At 38.6% G+C, this 20,533-nt stretch overlaps 1 protein-coding gene across 7 annotated transcripts in view; it reads right to left on the bottom strand.

Moving 5' to 3' along the window:
• arvcfb (ARVCF delta catenin family member b) overlaps nucleotides 1–20,533 on the bottom strand; it is a 292,272-nt gene that overhangs the window by 126,093 nt on the left and 145,646 nt on the right. The window contains exon 1 of one of the 7 annotated variants that reach the window (XM_055199151.2): nucleotides 16,827–17,455. The exons of the other annotated variants lie outside the window; for them this stretch is intronic. Coding sequence (XP_055055126.1) covers nucleotides 16,827–16,847 — 21 coding nt within the window. The 5' untranslated portion in view covers nucleotides 16,848–17,455. Of the gene's footprint in view, nucleotides 1–16,826; nucleotides 17,456–20,533 lie in introns of those variants that run through there. 7 annotated transcript variants of the gene reach the window in all.

The following is a 20,533-nucleotide window of genomic DNA, read 5'->3' as shown; positions in this document are numbered from 1 at the left end:
ATGACCTGTGTTTGCAGCATTCTAGAAAGTTGAAATGTTTTTACCTCGTTGCGGTGCAGGCGCGCCTGGAAAAAACGACACATCGCACCCGCATTGCTTTCACTATAAGCTTGCATTCTGCATACCTACATTCGAAATAACAAACTTGAGCGCGCAAAAGCCACGAAATGTGAATAGCCCCATAAGCAGTTTATGTCGTATATATTCTGTACTGTAATCATATTTTTGAAACAATATGTAGTAGCAAAATAAATAAACCAGCTAAATCAGCATATTTTTATCAAAATAATGAGTTGTTTTTTAACAATTATTGTATTTATTGTTTCCTGGCAGTTTCTATGAAAGGTTTTACTGGATGGATGTGTGGATACAGATCATGGGTGCCCGTGAGCCACATACACATTCAGCTTTGGTGCATGGATTATGGTTAAAACTATTACTGTGTTTGTATTAGCTATTATGGCAACCCCTAACTGTACAAATTTTGCCGTTCTTCTTGGATTTCCTAATAAACATTTAAAAGCCAGTCAAAACGGCACACTCGTGTCCCTCGCAATACGACTACCATTAGCTTTAGTGGCTCACTGGAAGTCTTACACAAAAGAGCTTAAAATGGCGGCGCACAAAAATAAGGTGGATAACGTTCAGGATTTTAAAGACAAAAACAGGGTGGTATATTTTAAGTAAAATATGGCTGTCATTATTGCTTATTTTGGTAATCAAATAATCTACAGTTTTTATTAACGATTACTAGAGTAAACAGAGTAATATTTTAATTCACAATAAAAACAGACCTAAGTGAACAGGGCTAAATACAGGACTATACAGTGCAACATATGCAACAGAACCCGTGAAGTTTTGGGGCCCTACGCAAGATCCTGAAGATGGGCCCCAGTGGTCTCTGCACGGCCCTGCTATAAACCCTTCTGCTGTATGTTTTGAGGTCATAGCCAAGGGCTACTTTTAAACCTCTTGACACAGCACTACATGCTTACAGTACTGTATGTGTCAATCCTGACAACCAATGCCCTTGAGCATTCAGTAAACATCAATTACTTAGTCATATATCTGACACTTCAATTTTAGGGACAGTCCGTCTGGAGCAACCTTAGGTTAGTGTCTTGTTCAGAGACAAAATGTGTGGGTGACAAGTCATGGATCCCTCCATTTTATTGAAGAAGTCCAGGAGTCAAGAAGTATTGAAAGTGACAACATTTAAAGACACAGTATGTAAGGTGTTTGTAATAAAATATCCGCACAGTGTGATATATTTCATGCAGTTGTGTGCTCACATAAACCTGAAAGTTCCCAATGATCTGTAAATAGAGTTACATATTGTGCCTTTAAATACAAATGTCCACTTGATGACACAGGTGCTAATTAGAGTTAACAAATAATCCATCCCCACTGTATGACGCACAATCCTGATACAGACTCTGACTGTATAATTTTGTTAACTAGATAAGCATACAGCATGGTGGAAGACTGATGAATCCTGCCAGTATAATTATAACATAAAATACCCATTAACCTCAGATCTGGATGTACTGAAAACCTCTTAAAGCACACGAATGCAGCACACCAATCAGAAGGCACTTTTTGACAGCTGTAATCATTTACCGTGGACCCCCAGCAGAAAAAGCATTAACCTGCTGGGACTTTGTGTACCTCAGCAGAGGTGCGAGCATGTTACTCTACCCATGCATTATTTATCATTCATTATCTGTTCATTAGCTTTACATGTATTCAGTTTTAGCTGTTCCAAAGAGCCTTATCTCTGGGTCTAATCAAAAGAATGAGACAACCTTTATGTATCTGTGATGCTTACTTGGAAATATGTTAATGTGTGTTTCCAAGCAAAATGGATTTCTAGTTTTTGAATCAATATATAGTATGTACTTAAACAGCGTGTTCTTTTGATACAGAAGTGGACCAAGCAGACCAAAGCAAATATGATGAAAAGGCTCTCAGAAAGCCACACGGGCAAAGCGGCGTTCACGGGATGTTCCATTTGCCACATTGATTACGGCGAAGCCAAAGAAAATACAAGCGCTAAAAACACAATGCACTATGCGCTATCTTGAGGACCGTATCAAATGAAAGAGCACAGAGATAACGGCGAATAAATGCTTTTCAATTTGTGCCTTGATAGGAAGACAACCAATTGTATGATAGGTTTTTAGTAAAGGCCTTTAATAAAGGGAGAGTCACCTTTAACCTACTCATGTCGTTTCAGGCCTGTTTTAAAAATCTTTTACTGCCCTTTTTTTGTTATTATTATGAATAATATGCTTTAAGAAATTTCCCAAAATTCTGATATTTACATTTGGTATCCTGCCTTTTAGCTCATAACAATATTTAGAGTACTTTCAGAATACACGAGCAGACTTTAAATAAATACAGGCTATAGATTTTTAAAGGGAGAGAACTTAAACTGCAGCATTTTGTGATATAGCTGTTGTTTGCCTTAAAGTATTTTTGCAATTTTTAGTCTTATAGGAAAAGGTGTGTGTGTTTTTATCACGGGAACGGAGAGAGTCACCTGCTCTACAATTTGATTGACTGCTGTCACAGCCTCCTAATAACAGTGTTCACTGCTTTCCTCTAAACCATTGAATAAAGCCAGGCTTTAAAAAAATCACCCGTTTTATTTGCGCATGTTCGGCTTCATGCGTCACCGCAAGAAGCATCAAAGTACTGCGAGAGCGATTTGAAAAATCCTAAAAAGGAGTCTGATTTTGAATCACTTTGATGTCATCCGGCTGTCGGTTCTTGCGATGCCCCGTGAAGTCAAACGCACCTATTTGTGTGAGCAGGGTTGCTGTTTTTGACATACCGCTGTCAAATAGTGGAGATTATATGCCACCTTTGTTAAGATGTTTTAAAGAACGCATGATTTAAAAAAAAACACCATTGATAAAAATGCACGACACTTTTCCTAATATGTGACGTGTGGGACAAAGATTCAAAATGCTGGGATGGGTGGTCACTCTAAACGATGATAAAGTATCTTTTCTAATGAGGGCTTATACTGTGCAAGCTTTAGCCCACCATGCCACCATCAGATTGTTGTTTTTCCTATGGTAGTAACAATCGATCATGATTTCTTATACTCTTTATTACAACACAACCAGAACATACAGGAAATGTGTTTGCAATAAAAAAAAAAACGGAATAGGCGGAAAAGCTAATGTGTCAAGTGTTTAGTGTGACCTCTCCTTACACGTGAGCTAGAGCAGGAACCTACAGACTCCCTTAAAGGGACACCTCACTTTTTTGGAAAATATGCTTATTTTCTAGTACCCTAGAGTTAAACATTTGATTTTTACCAATTTGGAATCCATTCAGCCAATCTCCAGGTCTGGCGGTACCACTTTTAGCATAGCTTAGCATAATCCATTGAATTTGATTAGACCATTAGCATTGCGCTCAAAAAGGAGTTTTGACATTTTTCCTATTTAAAACTTATGTAGTTACATCGTGTACTAAGACCAACGGAAAATTCAAAGTTGCGATTTTCTAGACAGATATGGCTAGGAACTATACTCTCATTCTGGCATTAATCAAGGACTTTGCTGCCGTAACATGGCATGATATTACGCAGCACCTGAAAGTAGTCCCCTTGGTAACTTTCAATAGCAAGGGACTATTTTCGGGCACTGCGTAATATCATTGCGCCTTCTGCAGCCATGTTACGGCAGCAAAGTCCTTGATTATTACACCAGAATGAGAGTATAGTTAGTACACGATGTAACTACAGAAGAGTCAAGTTTTAAATAGGAAAGATATCAAAACTCTTTGGTTATTTTTTTAGCGCAATGCTAATGGTCTAATTAGATTCAATGAATTATGCTAAGCTATGCTAAAAGTGATACCGCCAGACCGGAGATCGGCTGAATGGATTCCAAAACGGTTAAAATCAAATGTTTAACTCTATGGGAGCTGGAAAATGAGCATATTTTTTAAAAAAGTGGAGTGTCCCTTTAAACCAAAATGAAATGGAACTTTAATTTCTAATTTAATGCCTTCAGCCTCTTCAGATGTGCTTAGTGTCAAAGGAGGTCACACTTAATACTGACTTTTGCCAGAAGAAACCATTTTGTTCAGAAAATTGTGTACATATTTCCTGTATTTTCCACTTGTATCTTAATAAAGAGAGCAAAAATAAATATGGATGGTCATTGAATCTTTGCTAAAACAATGTTTGTGGTGGCCTAAGACTTGCTCAACACTGTTAAGCGTCGCTGTCCCGAATACGGGACACCTAAATTTGCATTAATATTGTTGATGTAAATTTTAATTTATCACTACAAACTATATATCGTTGGAAAGGTCTAAGCCTCCAGAATAGACATTTCAACAGTGTTTTATCAAATAAATTATGTAGGGAGAGTAATTGATTCATTTATGAAGAGAGTGTGCCTCAAAACATTTATTTTCTGCTAAATGTCACTGTCCCACCAGCAGGACGACTACATTTACTTCAATGTTTGCATATGAATTCTTATCTAATCATGACAAACTGTATATTGTTTGAAAGCTCCAAGAGTGTAGATTTAACTCAATAGGGTGGGGCTTAAAAGGTTAACCCCTATTTAAAATCTGGAGCTTGCACCCAACGCAAGCTATTTCACTTGCACCTACACAAACTGAAAGCTCCACCCCTAAGTAAAGGGCTGCCATGTGTTTGACTGTTTTTCAGGTCGGCGAGTCAAGTGAGACTAATGTAGGATGTGTGGTGTATGCTAGGTCAGTCACGCTGTCCCTCTGCAGTACTGTTACCAAAGTTTATGGCCTCAATTAGCTTCAAATGGCCTCTAACGGAATGTGGGTTTAATATGGGTGCATGTTGAGGTGGAAGAGAGGTGTAGGTGGGAGAGTAATGAATTACACTCTTTATACTCTTCGGTAATACAAACTAATATGGATCTGCAAGGGCTCTCTCTCACTGTCTATTTCTTTCTCTTAAAGCAGAAAGAGCAGATGTAGGAGGAGTGGCTGGAGGAATCTTCCTGGGTCTGATATTGTTGTGCTAAAGCATAATGGGAGAGAAACTGAAAGTCAATGAACTGTATTTGGTTAACTTCAGTATGGCCTCAATCTTGCAGGCGTCTGCATTTCGAGACTGCATATTGCTCTCTATTTGAACTCGAAGGCTGAAAAATCCCCACAGAATCCTTATTGTACCCATTCTCCATGCCCACATAAACTTTACACACAGCACATACTCAACCTTTAATTTTGAACAGCCAAGTGAGTGGATTGGCCTGCCTCACTGCGGGTTACCACAAACAATAAGCAGAGATAGCTCTGCGAGATCAAAAGATGCTATGATGTCATTTGAAGGTCACAAACAATCATGTTGAGAAATTGTATGGTGAAGTGGAAGGATCTCTCTGTCCTGGTGAGAAAATGCTTGTTATACATGGCAACAAGCTTCTTTCATCTCTAGGTTTCACTCAGTGTCATCTCGACATCGGAAGTTTCATCCGTGGCTGGCAGCAGAGATGAAAGCTCTTTCCTCTATCTTCACGGAAACCAGGAAAACGAGGGCAATGCATAATGCGCATCGCAGCCCAATAAATACCCACAAGAATTTAAATGCATGAGAAATGTGGAGGATGCTTGCCCGTGCAAAAATTGCCTCAACAATGCGGAGGGTTGCCGGGGAGTTGCAACATACAGTAGTTGATAAAGTGCACAGAGAGGTTTTTGTTGCGTTGCTATGCAGTTGCTCGCTGAAATTACACATTAAATCTTTCAATATTCTGATATTTCCTTTTTAAAACGTGACTCTTCTGTAGTTACATTGTGTACTAAGACCGATAAAAAATTAAAAGTTGCGATTTTCTGGGCAGATATGGCTAGTAACTGTACTCTCATTCTGGCGTAATAATCAAGGACTTTGCAGCCGTAACATGGCTGCAGGAGGCACAATGATTTTACGCACTGCCCGAAAAAAGTCCACTAGCAGGGAACTATTTCCGGGCAGTTCGTAATATCATTGCCCCTCTTGCAGCCATGTTATGGCGGCAAAGTTCTTGGTTATTTTGCCAGAATGAGGTTATTTTTAGCAATGTTAATGGTCTAATCAGATTCAATGGATTATGCTAAGCTATCCTAAAAGTGGTACCGCCAGACCCGGAGATCAGCTGAATGGATTCCAAAACGGTAAAAATCTAATGTTTAACTCTAGGGGAGCTGGAAAATGAGCATATTTTCCAAAACTGTTTGGTTACAAACATCAAAATATCTTCCGTTGTGCTCAACAGGGCTCGAAATTGCGACTATTTTGGTTGCATATGCGACCGAAATTTAATCTGTGCGACCTTAAAATATATTTGGGAGCATTTGTGCGACTGCCCATTTTGTTGTGGTGCGACTTGATTTAGATTATGATGCTGCGTCCTGCTGTCCCAGGTTTAGTGTTCTCTCCAACGTTACATAACCAATCAAATTTCACCATTAAGTTCTTTCGTTTAATGAAGACTGCAGATTGGCTAATATAAGCGTCAGACATTCCTTGCTGCCATGCTACGTTGATACGTGAAGCGCGAAAATGTGAAAAGACGAACCGCGAGCATGACGAGAACGAGCCGATTACAGCCAAAGTTATTACTGTAATTAATGACGACGATCCGGATTCAAATGCGACTTCACCACCGGAAAATAAGACTTGACGCTAAACCTTTCGGAGAGAGTGGCTTAAAGATTTCGAGTGTCTCCGCTATGAAAATGGCTCGATGTAACTTACTGTGTTTACTGTAAATCCTGTAAAACGGTGTTGGTGCCGGAATCAAAACATTTTTAGACCTTGCTTAAACATGGCGTTTATGTGCGCATGCGCTGGTGAACGGACATCCGACAAACATCCTTGTGGTCCATGTTGATGTGGAACACGACAATGCTGATGGTATGTTTTTGTTGTATTTTTTTAAAACATTGCCTATTTAGTAGTAATAGCATCCTGGTAATGCAGTTATCAATACCAATATATATTAGCCTTCTATATTAAGGTCACTTTTGTAATGTCACAATTAATCAGTGTTTTACGTGTTTGCTAGATTTTCTATTGTTATCTTAATCATGTTACCTGTAATTGTTAAATTATTATTGCTGCTATACTATTTCAACAGCATTTGGGTATTAATTTAGGAATCTATGCAGCAAAAAAATTAATAAATAAAATAAAAGACCAAATTTTAAATGCTGGCCATAGGATGTGTAAAGCCCGGTGGTGGCGTTTTATTTTTAGTAAAATAAATCTATTAACATATACATTTTAGTTGTGGTGCTTTTTAATAAATTTTTGGATGGATGCGCCTACATTTTTGCTGGTGCTCCTAACTCTTTAAAGTTGGGAGCACCAGTGCTACCAAATAAAAAAGTTAATTTTGAGCCCTGATGAAGGTGAGTAAATAATGGGACAGAATTTTAATGCGTGGGTGAACTATCCCCAAGTTTAATAAACCTATATTATCATAAGCAAAAATATCAGTGATGCTTTCCTAAGAAAACATGGATGTTTAACAACAACAGAGACAATGGCAATTAGCCCAGCCACGCCAGCCTTACTAAGGTGCGTAACTATTCAAGGTTCATTAGACAACTCTTAAAGGAGCCCCTAAGCTGTGCCTTGCACCATTGTTCCTCCAGGACCCCGTTGAAAACAAACGACTCATACACAGAAAAAGCAGAAAAAGACAACATGAGTAACAATACTGTGCAAATACATTTAACAGAACTTGACAGCTTCCTTCTGGCAGATCTGGAATGCGCTATTGTTAATCTTGTGTGCACTATTGTTTTTGTGGCTTGTGGAGAAACATCTGTGAAACTAGCCTGTTGGGAAGCTTGGATGATGAAAGACAAAATTCCAAGTACGGAAAAAAAGACACATAGATTCGGTTTGAACATGTGGGGGATTGAACTGTCAACTGTACATATGTTTTCATTATTCATTGCATAAATATTGGTTGGGTTTTGATATAAATATTTGGATTATTGGGGGTGTTACCTCCTCTAGAAACTACGCCTCCGGCAGTACAAAATGCAATCACGGCAGAAAATGAATAAACTATCCATATACTGCTATTATATTTAAAAAAATTCACAATGTGTTAACCAATAAGGCCTTCAATTAGATGAAATTAAAACTCTGCACTATTTACATTGAAGTTAAAATAGGTCTAAACAAGCATTCCAGTAAGTATTGCGGGAATTACGATGTTGTTCAAACTTTAATAATTCACATTTGGACCTGTCAGAAATTTGAGTATTTTTCATTTCCTGAAACCAGAAGGAATTATAGCCTCAGAAGGGAGTTGTTTGCACTAACCAGAATACTATAAACGATAATCATGTGCTGAATTTAAATTCACAGCTGCACCATTGTATGTTTGCAGTAACACCACAACGACAATTAATTGCATGAAAGAAAAACATCCAGAAAAACACCCTCCACCCCAAACTGTTAGCGCTAATCTGTCATGTCCGTCAGTGGTGACTGCGCCATGCTAAAGCGTTGTCAGAAGATCTCATTAATCCCGCAGGACCATCACAGACAGATGGCATGATGGAAAACCAGCAAGCCACCTTTTCACTGAAAACAGACCGCTTTTGCAGTTTATTTTACCAGAAAAGAAGCTGATCCTGAATCAGTAAATACGAAAAGACCTTTACCAAGAGCTTAAGATCAATGGTCAAACCCCCTTTCACACAACCATCAGAGAACATCAAGTTGAATAAATCTCCTAAAGAAAGCGGCAAATGTAACAGACCAGAAAGTGGCACAAACACTTTTCAATCACCCGGAGGCCACGTGGCTGGTTTTAAATCTGGCAAGATATTGTGGATGCTATGGACAAGGGGTTGGGTATATAGGATGTGTGACCTCATCCCTCAGGGCCTCTTACCTTATCATTGGGGTGGATATAGTCTATACATAACCATCAATGTAGCCTCAAGACCCTTGAAAAGCTTCACGAGGACAAGTGCAAACTGAGAAGCGGGGGGATATAATGGAAAAATAAGGAATGGAGAGGGGGGAATGAACTTCCTTCGAGCTCTTAATCGATCCTCATGGCCAACAGTGGGATAATGTCTTTAAAAAGACAGCAAGCGGCTAATCTATCAATCCAACTCTGAGAGGATTTCTCAGTAAAGTGCATTGACAAAAGCTGCACCCCTGCTATGTAAATATTGCAATATGGCTGAAAAAATTGAAAATCTATTCTGGTTTCAATGGCAGTGTTGCTTAAGTATACAGTTCTTTATTCTCTCTCTCTCCTGGGCTGCCACCACCGTCCGAGCCGGGCAAGACTGTGTATGCCTGTGCATTTCGGTTGACGGGCAAAAAAAAGACTGCCGTTGAACTAATGAAACAAAAGCAAACACACAGCGGTTCAATGCTGCCCGCCAACATCCAGCAGGCCAGTGTCATTAATCATGAGATCTAGGGGCAGAGGGCTCTTCATCCACTCCTGTTTCCATGGCAGACCCAGCAAAAGTGTCACATATGCACCTTTTCGACTTTTCCTATGGCCTCACTGGCTGCCCGCCAGCCAATTACAACCGTTATTTAAGAAAAAACGCCACAAATACGGCTTCACACATGCACTTTTGCACACAAATGCACTGTTTAGTGTTGCCTACATTGTCTCTCTCACACAAGAGATAGGTCGTGATGGTCAACAACTGACTAGTTGATTAATAATGTCTGTTGTTTCTATGCTTTAGCTGTTAAATGGTTTACATGCTAAAACCTGAAAATAGTCCTCGACACATAAAAACCTGAAACTTCTATTACATTTTTAAAGGATTAGTCCATTTTCTTAAAAAAATAAAATAAAAATAAAGATAATTTACTCACCACCATGTCATCCGTTGATGTCTTTCTTTGTTCATTCGAGAAGAAATTATGTTTTTTTGAGGAAAACATTCCAGGATTTTTCTCATTTTAATAGACTTTAATGGACACACACCAACACTTAACAGTTTTAAGGCAGTTTAAAATTGTAGTTTCAACGCAGTTTCAAAGGACTCTAAACGATCCCAAACGAGGCATAAGGGTCTTATCTAGCGAAACGATTGTCATTTTTGGCAAGAAAAATAAAAAATGTGCACTTTTAAACCACAACTTCTCTTCTCAGTGCGACCTCACGTAATTATGTAATGCCTGGAAAGGTCACGTGTTGCATATATGAAACGCACATTTGCGAAGGATTTTAAAACAATAAACTGACACAAAGACATTAATTAGTATCATTCCACATACAACAACGTCTTTCTCCACACTTGTAAACACTGGGGCATAGTTTCGATACGTTATCCGTGACTGCTTGACGTGATGATGTATTACATGAGGTCGAGCTGGCACATCACAGGAACGGAGGAAGACGAGAAGTTGTGGTTTAAAAGTGCATATTTTTTATTTTTCTTGCTAAAAATGACAATCATTTCACTAGATAAGACCCTTATGCCTTGTTTGAGATCATTTAGAGTTCTTTGAAACTGCAATTTTTAACTGCATTAAAACTGTTAAGTATTGGGGTCCATTAAAGTCCATTAAAATTAGAAAAATCCTGGAATGTTTTCCTAAAAAATATAATTTCTTCTCGACTAAACAAAGAAACACATCAACATTTTGGATGACATGGTGGTGAGTAAATTATCTGGATTTTTTTTAAGAAAATGGACTAATCCTTTAATTCATGCATTTGGCTGACACTTTTTTCCAAAGCGACATACAATGCATTCAAGTAATACATTTCATCAGTATGTGTGTTCCCTGGGTATCGAACCAATAAACTTTGCACTGCACCAACAAAGTCGTTCTTTACATGCATAACACATAAACACCTACCCAGAAAAACATTCTCTGTTCCATTTTGCACATCAATTCTTTCCCTGAGATAGGGAGAGACATAGCAGAGCCGAATATAGGATAACCCAAGCTGAGATAGCGGTCTGGGTCTATTGCCACTAATCCTGTGTCGTCACCTGCTATCACACGCACGCACACACACACACACGCACACACACTCTCTGGTTCCTGATCAGCTTTACCCATCCTGCCCTTTATGTTTACAGACAGGATTGCTCTGCCGTTATCAGCCTCATCTGAACCACTACGTTTTTTATAATCTTCCTTACAAATAGATTGAGAGCTACAGGGGGACAAGTCCACCTAACAAGCAAGAGGAACAGAAACATTACCAAACAAACAGAACACACAGGCTGAGTAAACAGGCATGGGAAAGGCACAGCGGTACCCGTGCGTGTGTGATAGAGAACTGGGTTCCCTGCAGTGGACTATAAAACTGTGGATTCAAAACCTTGAAGATGCAATTTATAAACTACCACCAAAGCGCCATTGAGTAATCTACAGTCCAAAAGCTACCTCGACTAAAAGATTTTTAATGATCTTAAAGGATTAGTCCATTTTCTAAAAAAATCCAGATAATTTACTCACCACCATGTCATCCAAAATGTTGATGTCTTTCTTTGTTCAGTCGAGAAGAAATTATGTTTTTTGAGGAAAACATTCCAGGATAGTTCTTATTTTAATGGACCCCAAAACGTAACAGTTTTAATGCAGTTTAAAATTGCAGTTTCAAAGGACTCTAAACGATCTCAAACTAGGCATAAGGGTCTTATCTAGTGAAATGATTGTCATTTTTAGCAAGAAAAAAAATGCACTTTTAAACCACAACTTCTCGTCTTCCTCCGTTCATGTGACCTCACGCAATACGTCATCACGTCAAGAGGACATGGATGACGTATGCGAAACTATGCCCCAGTGTTTACAAGAGTGGAGAAAGAGGACCGTTCCGACGTTGTTGTATGTTGAATGATACTATTTAATATCTTTGTGTCAGTGGTTTAAAATGGTCCACAAATGTTCGTTTCATATATGTAACACGCAACCTTTCGACGTCATTACGCAATTACGTGAGGTCGTGCTGGCGCGTCACACGAACGAAGGAAGACGAGAAGTTGGTTTAAAAGAGCATATTTTTTATTTTTCTTGCCAAAAATGACAATCGTTTAGCTATATAACACCTATATGCCTCATTTGGGATCGTTTAGAGTCTTTTGAAACTGCATTTTGAAACTGCATTAAAACTGTAAAGTATTGGGGTCCATTAAAGTCCATTAAAATGAGAACAATCCTGGAATGTTTTCCTCAAAAAACATAATTTCTTCTCGACTGAACAAAGAAAGACATCAACATTTCCTTTAAAAACATTTAGATCTGATGGTGTATGCTTAAATGGTTAAACGTTGATTTGTGCACAAAAATATAACAGTGTCAACATATTAATATTTTTTCATTACAAAACTAAAATGTTCAACTTAGAACAAATAAGAAAAAACAGCCAATAAATCTCATTGCATAGACACCTGCTGAGGGAAAAAATACCAACAATTACCAACAACTCAACTCAAATTGACCTACAATTAGTCGAAAAACAATCATAAACACAATTATTTGCCACAACAGTGCATTAACAATGCTTGATGAGCACGAAAATAAATGAGATGATAAACCTGTATGACAAACGATTCATGCTAATAAAAATGCAGTCCCTTAACACGCAAGCTTCTCCATTAAACAGCTTTCAGAGTATGAGAACAGATATTCATGAAAACGATTGAGCGAGAGGCCAAGAAGCAGAGACAGTTTGACACGTGCGTTATGGAGGGGTCAGATGGTGCAACTGTGTGTGTGGGTGTCGCATGAGAAAAACTAGGCAAGCAAGTCAGGTCTATATTAGGCACACAGTAAGCATGCCAAATAGGTTACTGGACAACGTACATTAATGTGATGTGACCGACCTCCAGATAGCATGCCAGGTTTTCAAGACACGTCCGGTGTTGCACAGGTCCCTGAGAGCAGATACGATCCAAGACTGGGCTGCTAATCCAAAACCAGCCACTCATTTGCAGGTATGCCTTTTGCAAGTTATCAGGGCTGTGGTATCGGAAGGGAGAAGGGTTTCTAAGCATAAAATGATAAATGATATTTAGCTGAGGCCCAGCTGTTATTTTGAAGCCATCACCTCTTCTGCAGCCCTGACACCCACTCAACCTCAAGAGGTGAAGTGGATCTTTGTTCCAGCATGCCTGAGATTCTGAAATGCCCTGATATGGGCATTGCAGCTGCAAGAGCGATACATCTGAACCCTCTCCATCATGCCCTCGTGCACCACCCCCGTCCATCAGACCAGATTCAGACTCCCCCTGGAGTCCTATAGTGCCACCAGCACTATTACCAAGGAGTCTTTTGGGTCACTGACCTTTCCTGCACCATTCACAACCACAATTCAGCTTCTTCTGCTCTAATTTGTCTTTAAGTACTGATTCACACCATGGTACAGTGAATAGCGAATGTCTTACAAAAGCGAGACTTTTCCAGACAGGAAGGTGAATTAAGAGGAATAGACAGAACCGCTGAGCTAATGGGGGTTAAAGCAGTTCACCGGAGTCTACACACCCAATTTGTCCCACAAAAGTGTGAAATAACTTTGGGAAATTGCAACGTTTGAAATGATCAACCACGAGTCAACAGTCTTAGCCCAAATGAAATATGAATGGTTCTTTGAACTAAAAAAAAATTATTTCTGCCCGCAGACAGCTGGCAGTTTTGATGAGGCTAAATCTTTTTTGCAATAATGTTACTGCCACCATCAACTGAACTATCAGACGTTTATATTTAACTCAGACAGACTTAAGCAGGCCAATGTGATTCACCCCAATGTAATTGAGGGCTGAGGATGGTAATCTCTGTTGGACTTGGGCTCACCGTAAAGCAGCCAAAGTGGATGTCGGTTAAGAAAAGGCATCGCAAGCATTTCCTACCCAGTCTCGTACTGGACACGTGTAACTGGAAAGTGTAAATATAAATGCATTTCTCTCAGAGATGTGCACAGAGGAGGAATGGCATCCATCAGTTGCTGGCTCAGAGGCAATACAAGGCAGAAAATAGGAAAGATGTTTAGTCAATGTGCAATGTTTTGAATGCTAACTTGGATCCTTTGTGAATATCCCCTTATACTGTAACTGAAAGCAGAGGTATTATCTCCTCTCCTATATCCATTGTAGTTCGGAATTTGATCATAATGTAACCCGAGCGGTGAATCCAGCACAAATAAAATCACTTTTTGCAGCAACTGGCTTGTAATATTCAGTTCACTGGTGTTTGATGTTGTACTGCATATTTAACCTACTGGTCTGACCTACAGCAAGAAATTATGACTAAATCTTGTAAAAATATACCATAGGTAGGATACAGCACTGTAAAAACTACTTTAAAATGTTCTCCCAACAAAGGTAATGGAGTAACTTGAACAAAGGTTTTTTTTCAACCTGGCGTTGGGTCAAAAAGGGACAAACCCAACCCGTTGGGTTGTTATTTGACCTAAGACGGGTTATTTCATCCGACAATATGCGGGCTGTTTAACCCATTCTTGGGTCAATTACGAACATTTTCTGGGTTAATTTCACCCAACGGCTGGGTTTGTCCCTTTTTTAACCAAACCCAACATTTTTTAGAGATCATGATGCTAACAAAGATTATTTTGTTGACTAGACCTACTTATCTATATAAATGACTGGATTGCACATAGAACGCTTAACGTAACAGCATAAGGGGAAGCCATAGATATATACACTAGATGTCGCCTTGGGGTTCTAAGCATGCGTCAAAACCGCTGCCACCTTGGGACAGGGGTCTTGGCATAGGAAGTAGCTAGTTAAAGCTGCTATCTCCGCCTGTACTTCGAATTCATGGACGATGCCGGACTTTTGTGCTGCGTATGGATGTTAGGCCTACTAGCACTATGCATTATAGTTATAAAAAGTAGATTTTCATATATCAAAACTTTATTTTTTTACTTTATGTATTTAATGCTAAATACATGTCTGACTGTTGAAACGAACCAAAAAGAAAAACTAGAAAATCGCATTCATGACGATTTACGTTGATTTTATTTCCGTTACACCATTGCCTACAATGACGCTGATGCGGGGCTCCCCTGTTTCAAGATGGTGGCTCTATTTGACACATTCGGTCCAATGTTAATGACACGGGTATAAATAAAGTTTTTTGACAGTAAGTCAACTGTCCGCTGATTTGATAGTGTAATGAAGATGAATGAATGGTAAATTACTGTTTAAAAAGCAAAATGTACAACATTTAGTAAATAACTATGTACTTGATTAGTTATGTTTTTTGTCATTAAAATCTGATAACGTACATTGATTTAATAGAATGTTTGGGCTTACCAACATGGCGGCACGTTGGCTTCACAATTGTGACGTCATGCGCAATCCAGTCATTTATATAGATCAGTCCCTAGACCAAAACATGTCAAAAAGTTTCCTTTTTGTGTAATCTGAAAAACAAACTGAAATTAAGCAGGTTTGAAAATTCCCAGCATACAATTTGCTTGTTGGTTCTTTTTTTAAGATGATGCAACGTTAAATTGATCTGGCCCAAAAGTTGAATAAACTCAAAAAGCTTTGCAGCAAGTTGCCTTAAAGAAACTTTTTTTACAGTGAGGTCATACAAATTGCAGTTTTCCATAACCCATATATTTGCTGACCCTGTGGGGTCATGACCCCTGCATCATGATGTCATATTTAGCTCTTCATCGTCTCTATCCCTCCTTACTGGCAGTCTTAATCTAGCCACCAAAATGACAGACGACATCAACTTTAACAGAAAGCAGAGCCTCTTGATCTTCACGCCCTTCTGCGACACATCTGACCTCACAAGCAGGTGTCAGTCTTAAGGAATGTTTGGCTGGGTAAAGAGGTTAGCAAAGGTTAGATATAGCGTGAACGAACCTCTAAGAATGGCAGGAATGTCCGTCCTGTGCCGATAGGGGGTTCGTGGACATATACGCTACAAATTCTGTGCCTTCAGAGTTTGTTTTGCTTATTGTGTATGTGTGTGCGTTGAAGAAAGAAACTTCCACTATAGATTGTGTGCCATTTATCCAGCAGCAGTCATCTGCAAGACGGCCGTTAACAGATTAACGGTGCCAAGCGGACGGTTGTCAAAATGTCTTTCCACAACAAGGAATTCTCAGCCTGTTTATAACTCAACAGTGTCAGAAATTCATTAGCACAGACCAATGACAATTGCTTTCATTCAGAGCCTTCCAAACACACTATTTGCCCGTTATAATTGGCACAATCATACAGCACCGGATGACACAGCACTCTTTCGGGAAGACGTCTTTAGAAAATCCCCCAGCTTACACAAACAAGGAGATAATAAAAGCACATTCCTTTGATCTGCCCATTGCTCTGCCCGGCAATGGGGTAGCTCCAAAACAAAGGGAAGAAATAGTTGGTGACCACTGATGAGTCCATCACGAAGCAGGAAGGGAGGATGTCCACCAAGCCACTACATCTATTCTGGTCTCTTTTCATCAAGGAGCAACTTTCAGTACCACTTTACATGTTTGCATCATCAATCTGTCTATGTTGTCTTTATCAGATCCTGCTTTTGTCCTCGCAAAGGACAACAGCTTAAAATCTGTCTTCTGCTTGACATAACGGGAACATTATTGACAGCTATCTTCTACTACCAAATGAATCTGAATACAGTACTGAATGCATTGCATAAAATGGACCAGGATGAGTGTTGACAGCGCAAAGCATGTGACCACAACAGTATTAATTTTGCACGAGATGCATAGGTTATATCAAATCGGAAAAGATTATAAAAGAAGAATAAAAACAGACCGAGAAGCCTAGTTCTTTCCGAGGCAGAGAAATGAACATATGGGGAGCAAGCAAACAGTGAAACTGACCTGCTTCACTTCAGCCGGCATCACGGAAATCCTGTTTGGTTAAGCCTCTGGGAAAAACGCACGGAGAACAGTATTCTCTTGTGAGTGGATATCTTTTTGTCAGCCTTATTATGTGAAAACGTCCTGCGAGAGCCGAGGCAGCTCAGAGCCACAGAGCCATCCTTTCCCGACGGTCACATGCGCGAAAATACTCCGTCTCTCGTCTCCTTGCGTGTTCTCTGTGTCTGTCTCTCTCTCTCTCACACACACACACGCACGCTCTTTCTAACACATGCTCGTAATCCTCTCAGGGAGAGAAAAACCCGCCTCCACCTTCATAGAGTGAGGATGCTGCATGCGTTGGTGCAAAAAAAAGGATTTCAGAAGGATTCTCAGGGATGCTCTTGACAGTCCTATGTGATGCTATGAGAATAGTCCCTTAATGAAATCAGGAATCCGAGAGAAGAGACGAAAAACAAAACCGCTCACACACGGAGAGTGCGGGGAAAAAGTTGTCCGGTGCAGGAACAAAACCCTAAGAGAGGGGGGGTGAATGTGTGTGCGAGTGAATAGATTCTTCCCAGAAGGCAGTTGTGCCGTGTTCACAGCGTAGAGTTTTGTACTCTTGTTCTCCACAAACAGCATCTATGCAGACGAGGGTCAGACGAGGGGGGAGGGGCTGACAGACAGACGCAGCTGGAGTGGAAAGAGAGAGAGAGAGACACACACACACACAGAGAGAGAGAGAGAGACTCCACCCAGCCGACATGCCAAAAGAGCATGGCCCTGAGAGGGGGGCAACGCTGCTGCACAAAACTTTGTTTTTCTTCCCCACTTTTTTACCCAAGCACTCTCGTGCTCTATTCTTTTCTTTTCTCTGCTTTTGTCCTTTTGTCTGCTATATATGAGAGAGGGAACGGAAAAAAGTTGAGGAATGATTTCGGACTCACTGACTGATAGCGAGAAAGAATTTTAATCAGAACTGTGAATGGCTTGAGCACAAAGCAGGAGGGATTGAGGGTTCAGGGGCGGGCACTTTACACTTGGGGTGTCACGCACATTTTGGGTTTTATGGGTGGGAATAGACTAAACATCATTTTTGTGGTACTTTTTTATTTATACAGTACTGTCCTGGGCCAACACAATCAGCTTTGTTGTTTTAGCGCAGTTTTAATGTCCATCCATATTTATTTTTCTCTCTTTTTATTAATATCCAAACAGAAAATACACACTGTAAAAAATACTTTGCTGCCTTAAAATCTTTTGTTGAATCAACCTGGATCTACAAGTCATTTCAACTTACTATTATTTATCTTGACTAGAGATGAGTTGTTATAACTACGGGTGAGCTGTTATAACTTATAAAATTAAGTTGACTTTTCTCAACTATATTTTATAAGTTGTGACAACTCATCTCTGTTGACATGACTTGTAAATCTGAGTTGATTTGGCAAAACATTTTAAGGCAGCAAAGTATTTTTTACAGTGCAGGAAATACGTACACAAACCTAAAAACCAAAACAAGTTTCAGAACTAAATGTCTTTTTCAGACATCAGTCAGTATAGTTTGACCTTTATAGGCATTAAGCACATCTTGAGCTTTTATGAGGTCATTTGATTAGGATCATAAATTAGGATTTAATTTTATTTAGGTTTAAGAGATCCCGCAGTTTCCTGCTATTGCTCAAGTGGAAGGGGAGTTTACCCTTAATACTCGACACTTCAGCTTATACTGTTTTTAATACTACATATACACATTTCCTGGTTTTATTCTAATAAAGAGACTGAGAAATAATTATATATGATCACTATACCATTGCAAAAACAACCAATCCAATCAGGGCTCAACGCAAATAATTTTTTATACTGCCCCGGTCGGGCCAGTGGTTCAGGTTTTCAGTTTCCCTTCCAAAATTTTCACTGGCCCCCATAAAAAAAATTCAGTGTCTATTACATATTTAAAAATAATAATTCAAAAGTCAAATATAATTGTATATATATACAACAGACATGTTCCAACGAAATAAGGCTGCCAACTTTTCGGCTTTACCTGCAAACTGACAGCAAACTGCAAAATATTGCATTGTTTCTTTCGTTGAGTTTTACCCAAGTAAATGTCTGCTTTCAATATGTTAAATAATATACATTGATGACAATATATTTTAGTGACTGAGGGTGGCAAGTGACAATACTTTTTACTGGCCCGATTACGAACGTCTTTCACGCTTGCCCCCGGGCCACCAAGCAGTCCTTTATGTTGAGCCCTGCTAATAATGGCAATAAAGACTTTTGCACAGTACTGTATATTGATGTAACCACAGAGAGCACAATACACACTTTTTTGAAATTAATAAAAAATATTTTTTGTTGCTATAATAAAAACAAAGGTAGCACTTTGAATTCACTCTTTTCATTCACCAGGGGCTTCAATATAGAGTCCATATGTAAAATATATAGGAATATTATTAAATAACTAAATGAAACAGAATGTTCAGCTCATCAGCAGGTCAAAACAGAATCCGTGCCCTCAGATTTCCATGGAAAACTGCGAATTCTATGGATTTAATGCGAGTCATTAACAAGCACACAAAGGCCGTGCTTGTGCGTCTATGTAGCCGTCTATGATAATTTCAAATCCATTTACCAGACGAATGCTCTTGTTATGTTTAATTATAAAGTTTACATTGCGTTGTAAATATGATAACTCATAATGAGAACGTATTAACACTAAGCTAATTGTAAGCTAATTAAGTTTTTTATTGTGCTATAATATATAACACTATAAACAATAACACATGTCATTTTATACACAAAATGTAATTCTATCTTGACATGCACGTTGTCTCATGTTGGTCCAGTTTATTTCAGTCATTGGTTTGGTGTATTCATTTTCATTGTAAGCCTTTAAAAAGTAATTATTTTAGATGCAATTTTTACATGTAATATGATTTATAAAATGTACAGCTTAAATTCTGTAATATCAAACCATTTAAAATCATTCTGCAGAATTCAGCAGATTTAAAAAAAAAATTCGCAGAAAAAGCAAAAAAAGTCTGCTGGTTCCGGCTGACCCTGCTCAACAGACAAGACAAATACAATATGCGACCCATTCTGTGAAAACCCCCATAGAAAGTATTTTTTGTGTGATGCTGTTTTCTACATAAAATCCTCCTACATAATGTAAAGAACACACACACAAAAAAATGAATCATTCAATTTACTAAATTTTTTTAAGTTAAGTGGTTGCAATCAATTATTACATTTAAACAAAAGTTTTTATTGTATTTTATTTTTCTAAATGTTTTTGTTTAAATATAGCTTAAATCAATTGATTGCAAACCACTTACCTTAAAAAAATTGAGTAAATTGAATGAATAATTTTTTTCAGTGCATTCTGTGAAAATATAACTTTATATCTAATACTGACTGAGTACGGCCATAACAAATATTAAAATCAATGTCAAATCAAACTTTGATGCTCCACAACTTATAATATGATTAAGACTTTAGTGCGGATTTCATTCTCACACAGAGTCACATACTGTAACTATTTGTATATAAAGTGACCTGTGACTTATTTAGAAATGAACTTAAATGAAGGTCAAACTTTAATAAACATTATTAATTATTTTTAATTATAACTTTTTTTTAAGTTATAATATTATATTACAATATTTATATAAATCATTTGATTAATATTTTTCTTCAAAATGGTCCCACTGAAAAAA

The sequence above is a fragment of the Misgurnus anguillicaudatus genome, chromosome 22, assembly GCF_027580225.2.
Source record: "Misgurnus anguillicaudatus chromosome 22, ASM2758022v2, whole genome shotgun sequence".
Lineage (NCBI taxonomy): Eukaryota > Metazoa > Chordata > Actinopteri > Cypriniformes > Cobitidae > Misgurnus > Misgurnus anguillicaudatus.
This window is presented reverse-complemented; position numbering and strand designations above follow the sequence as displayed.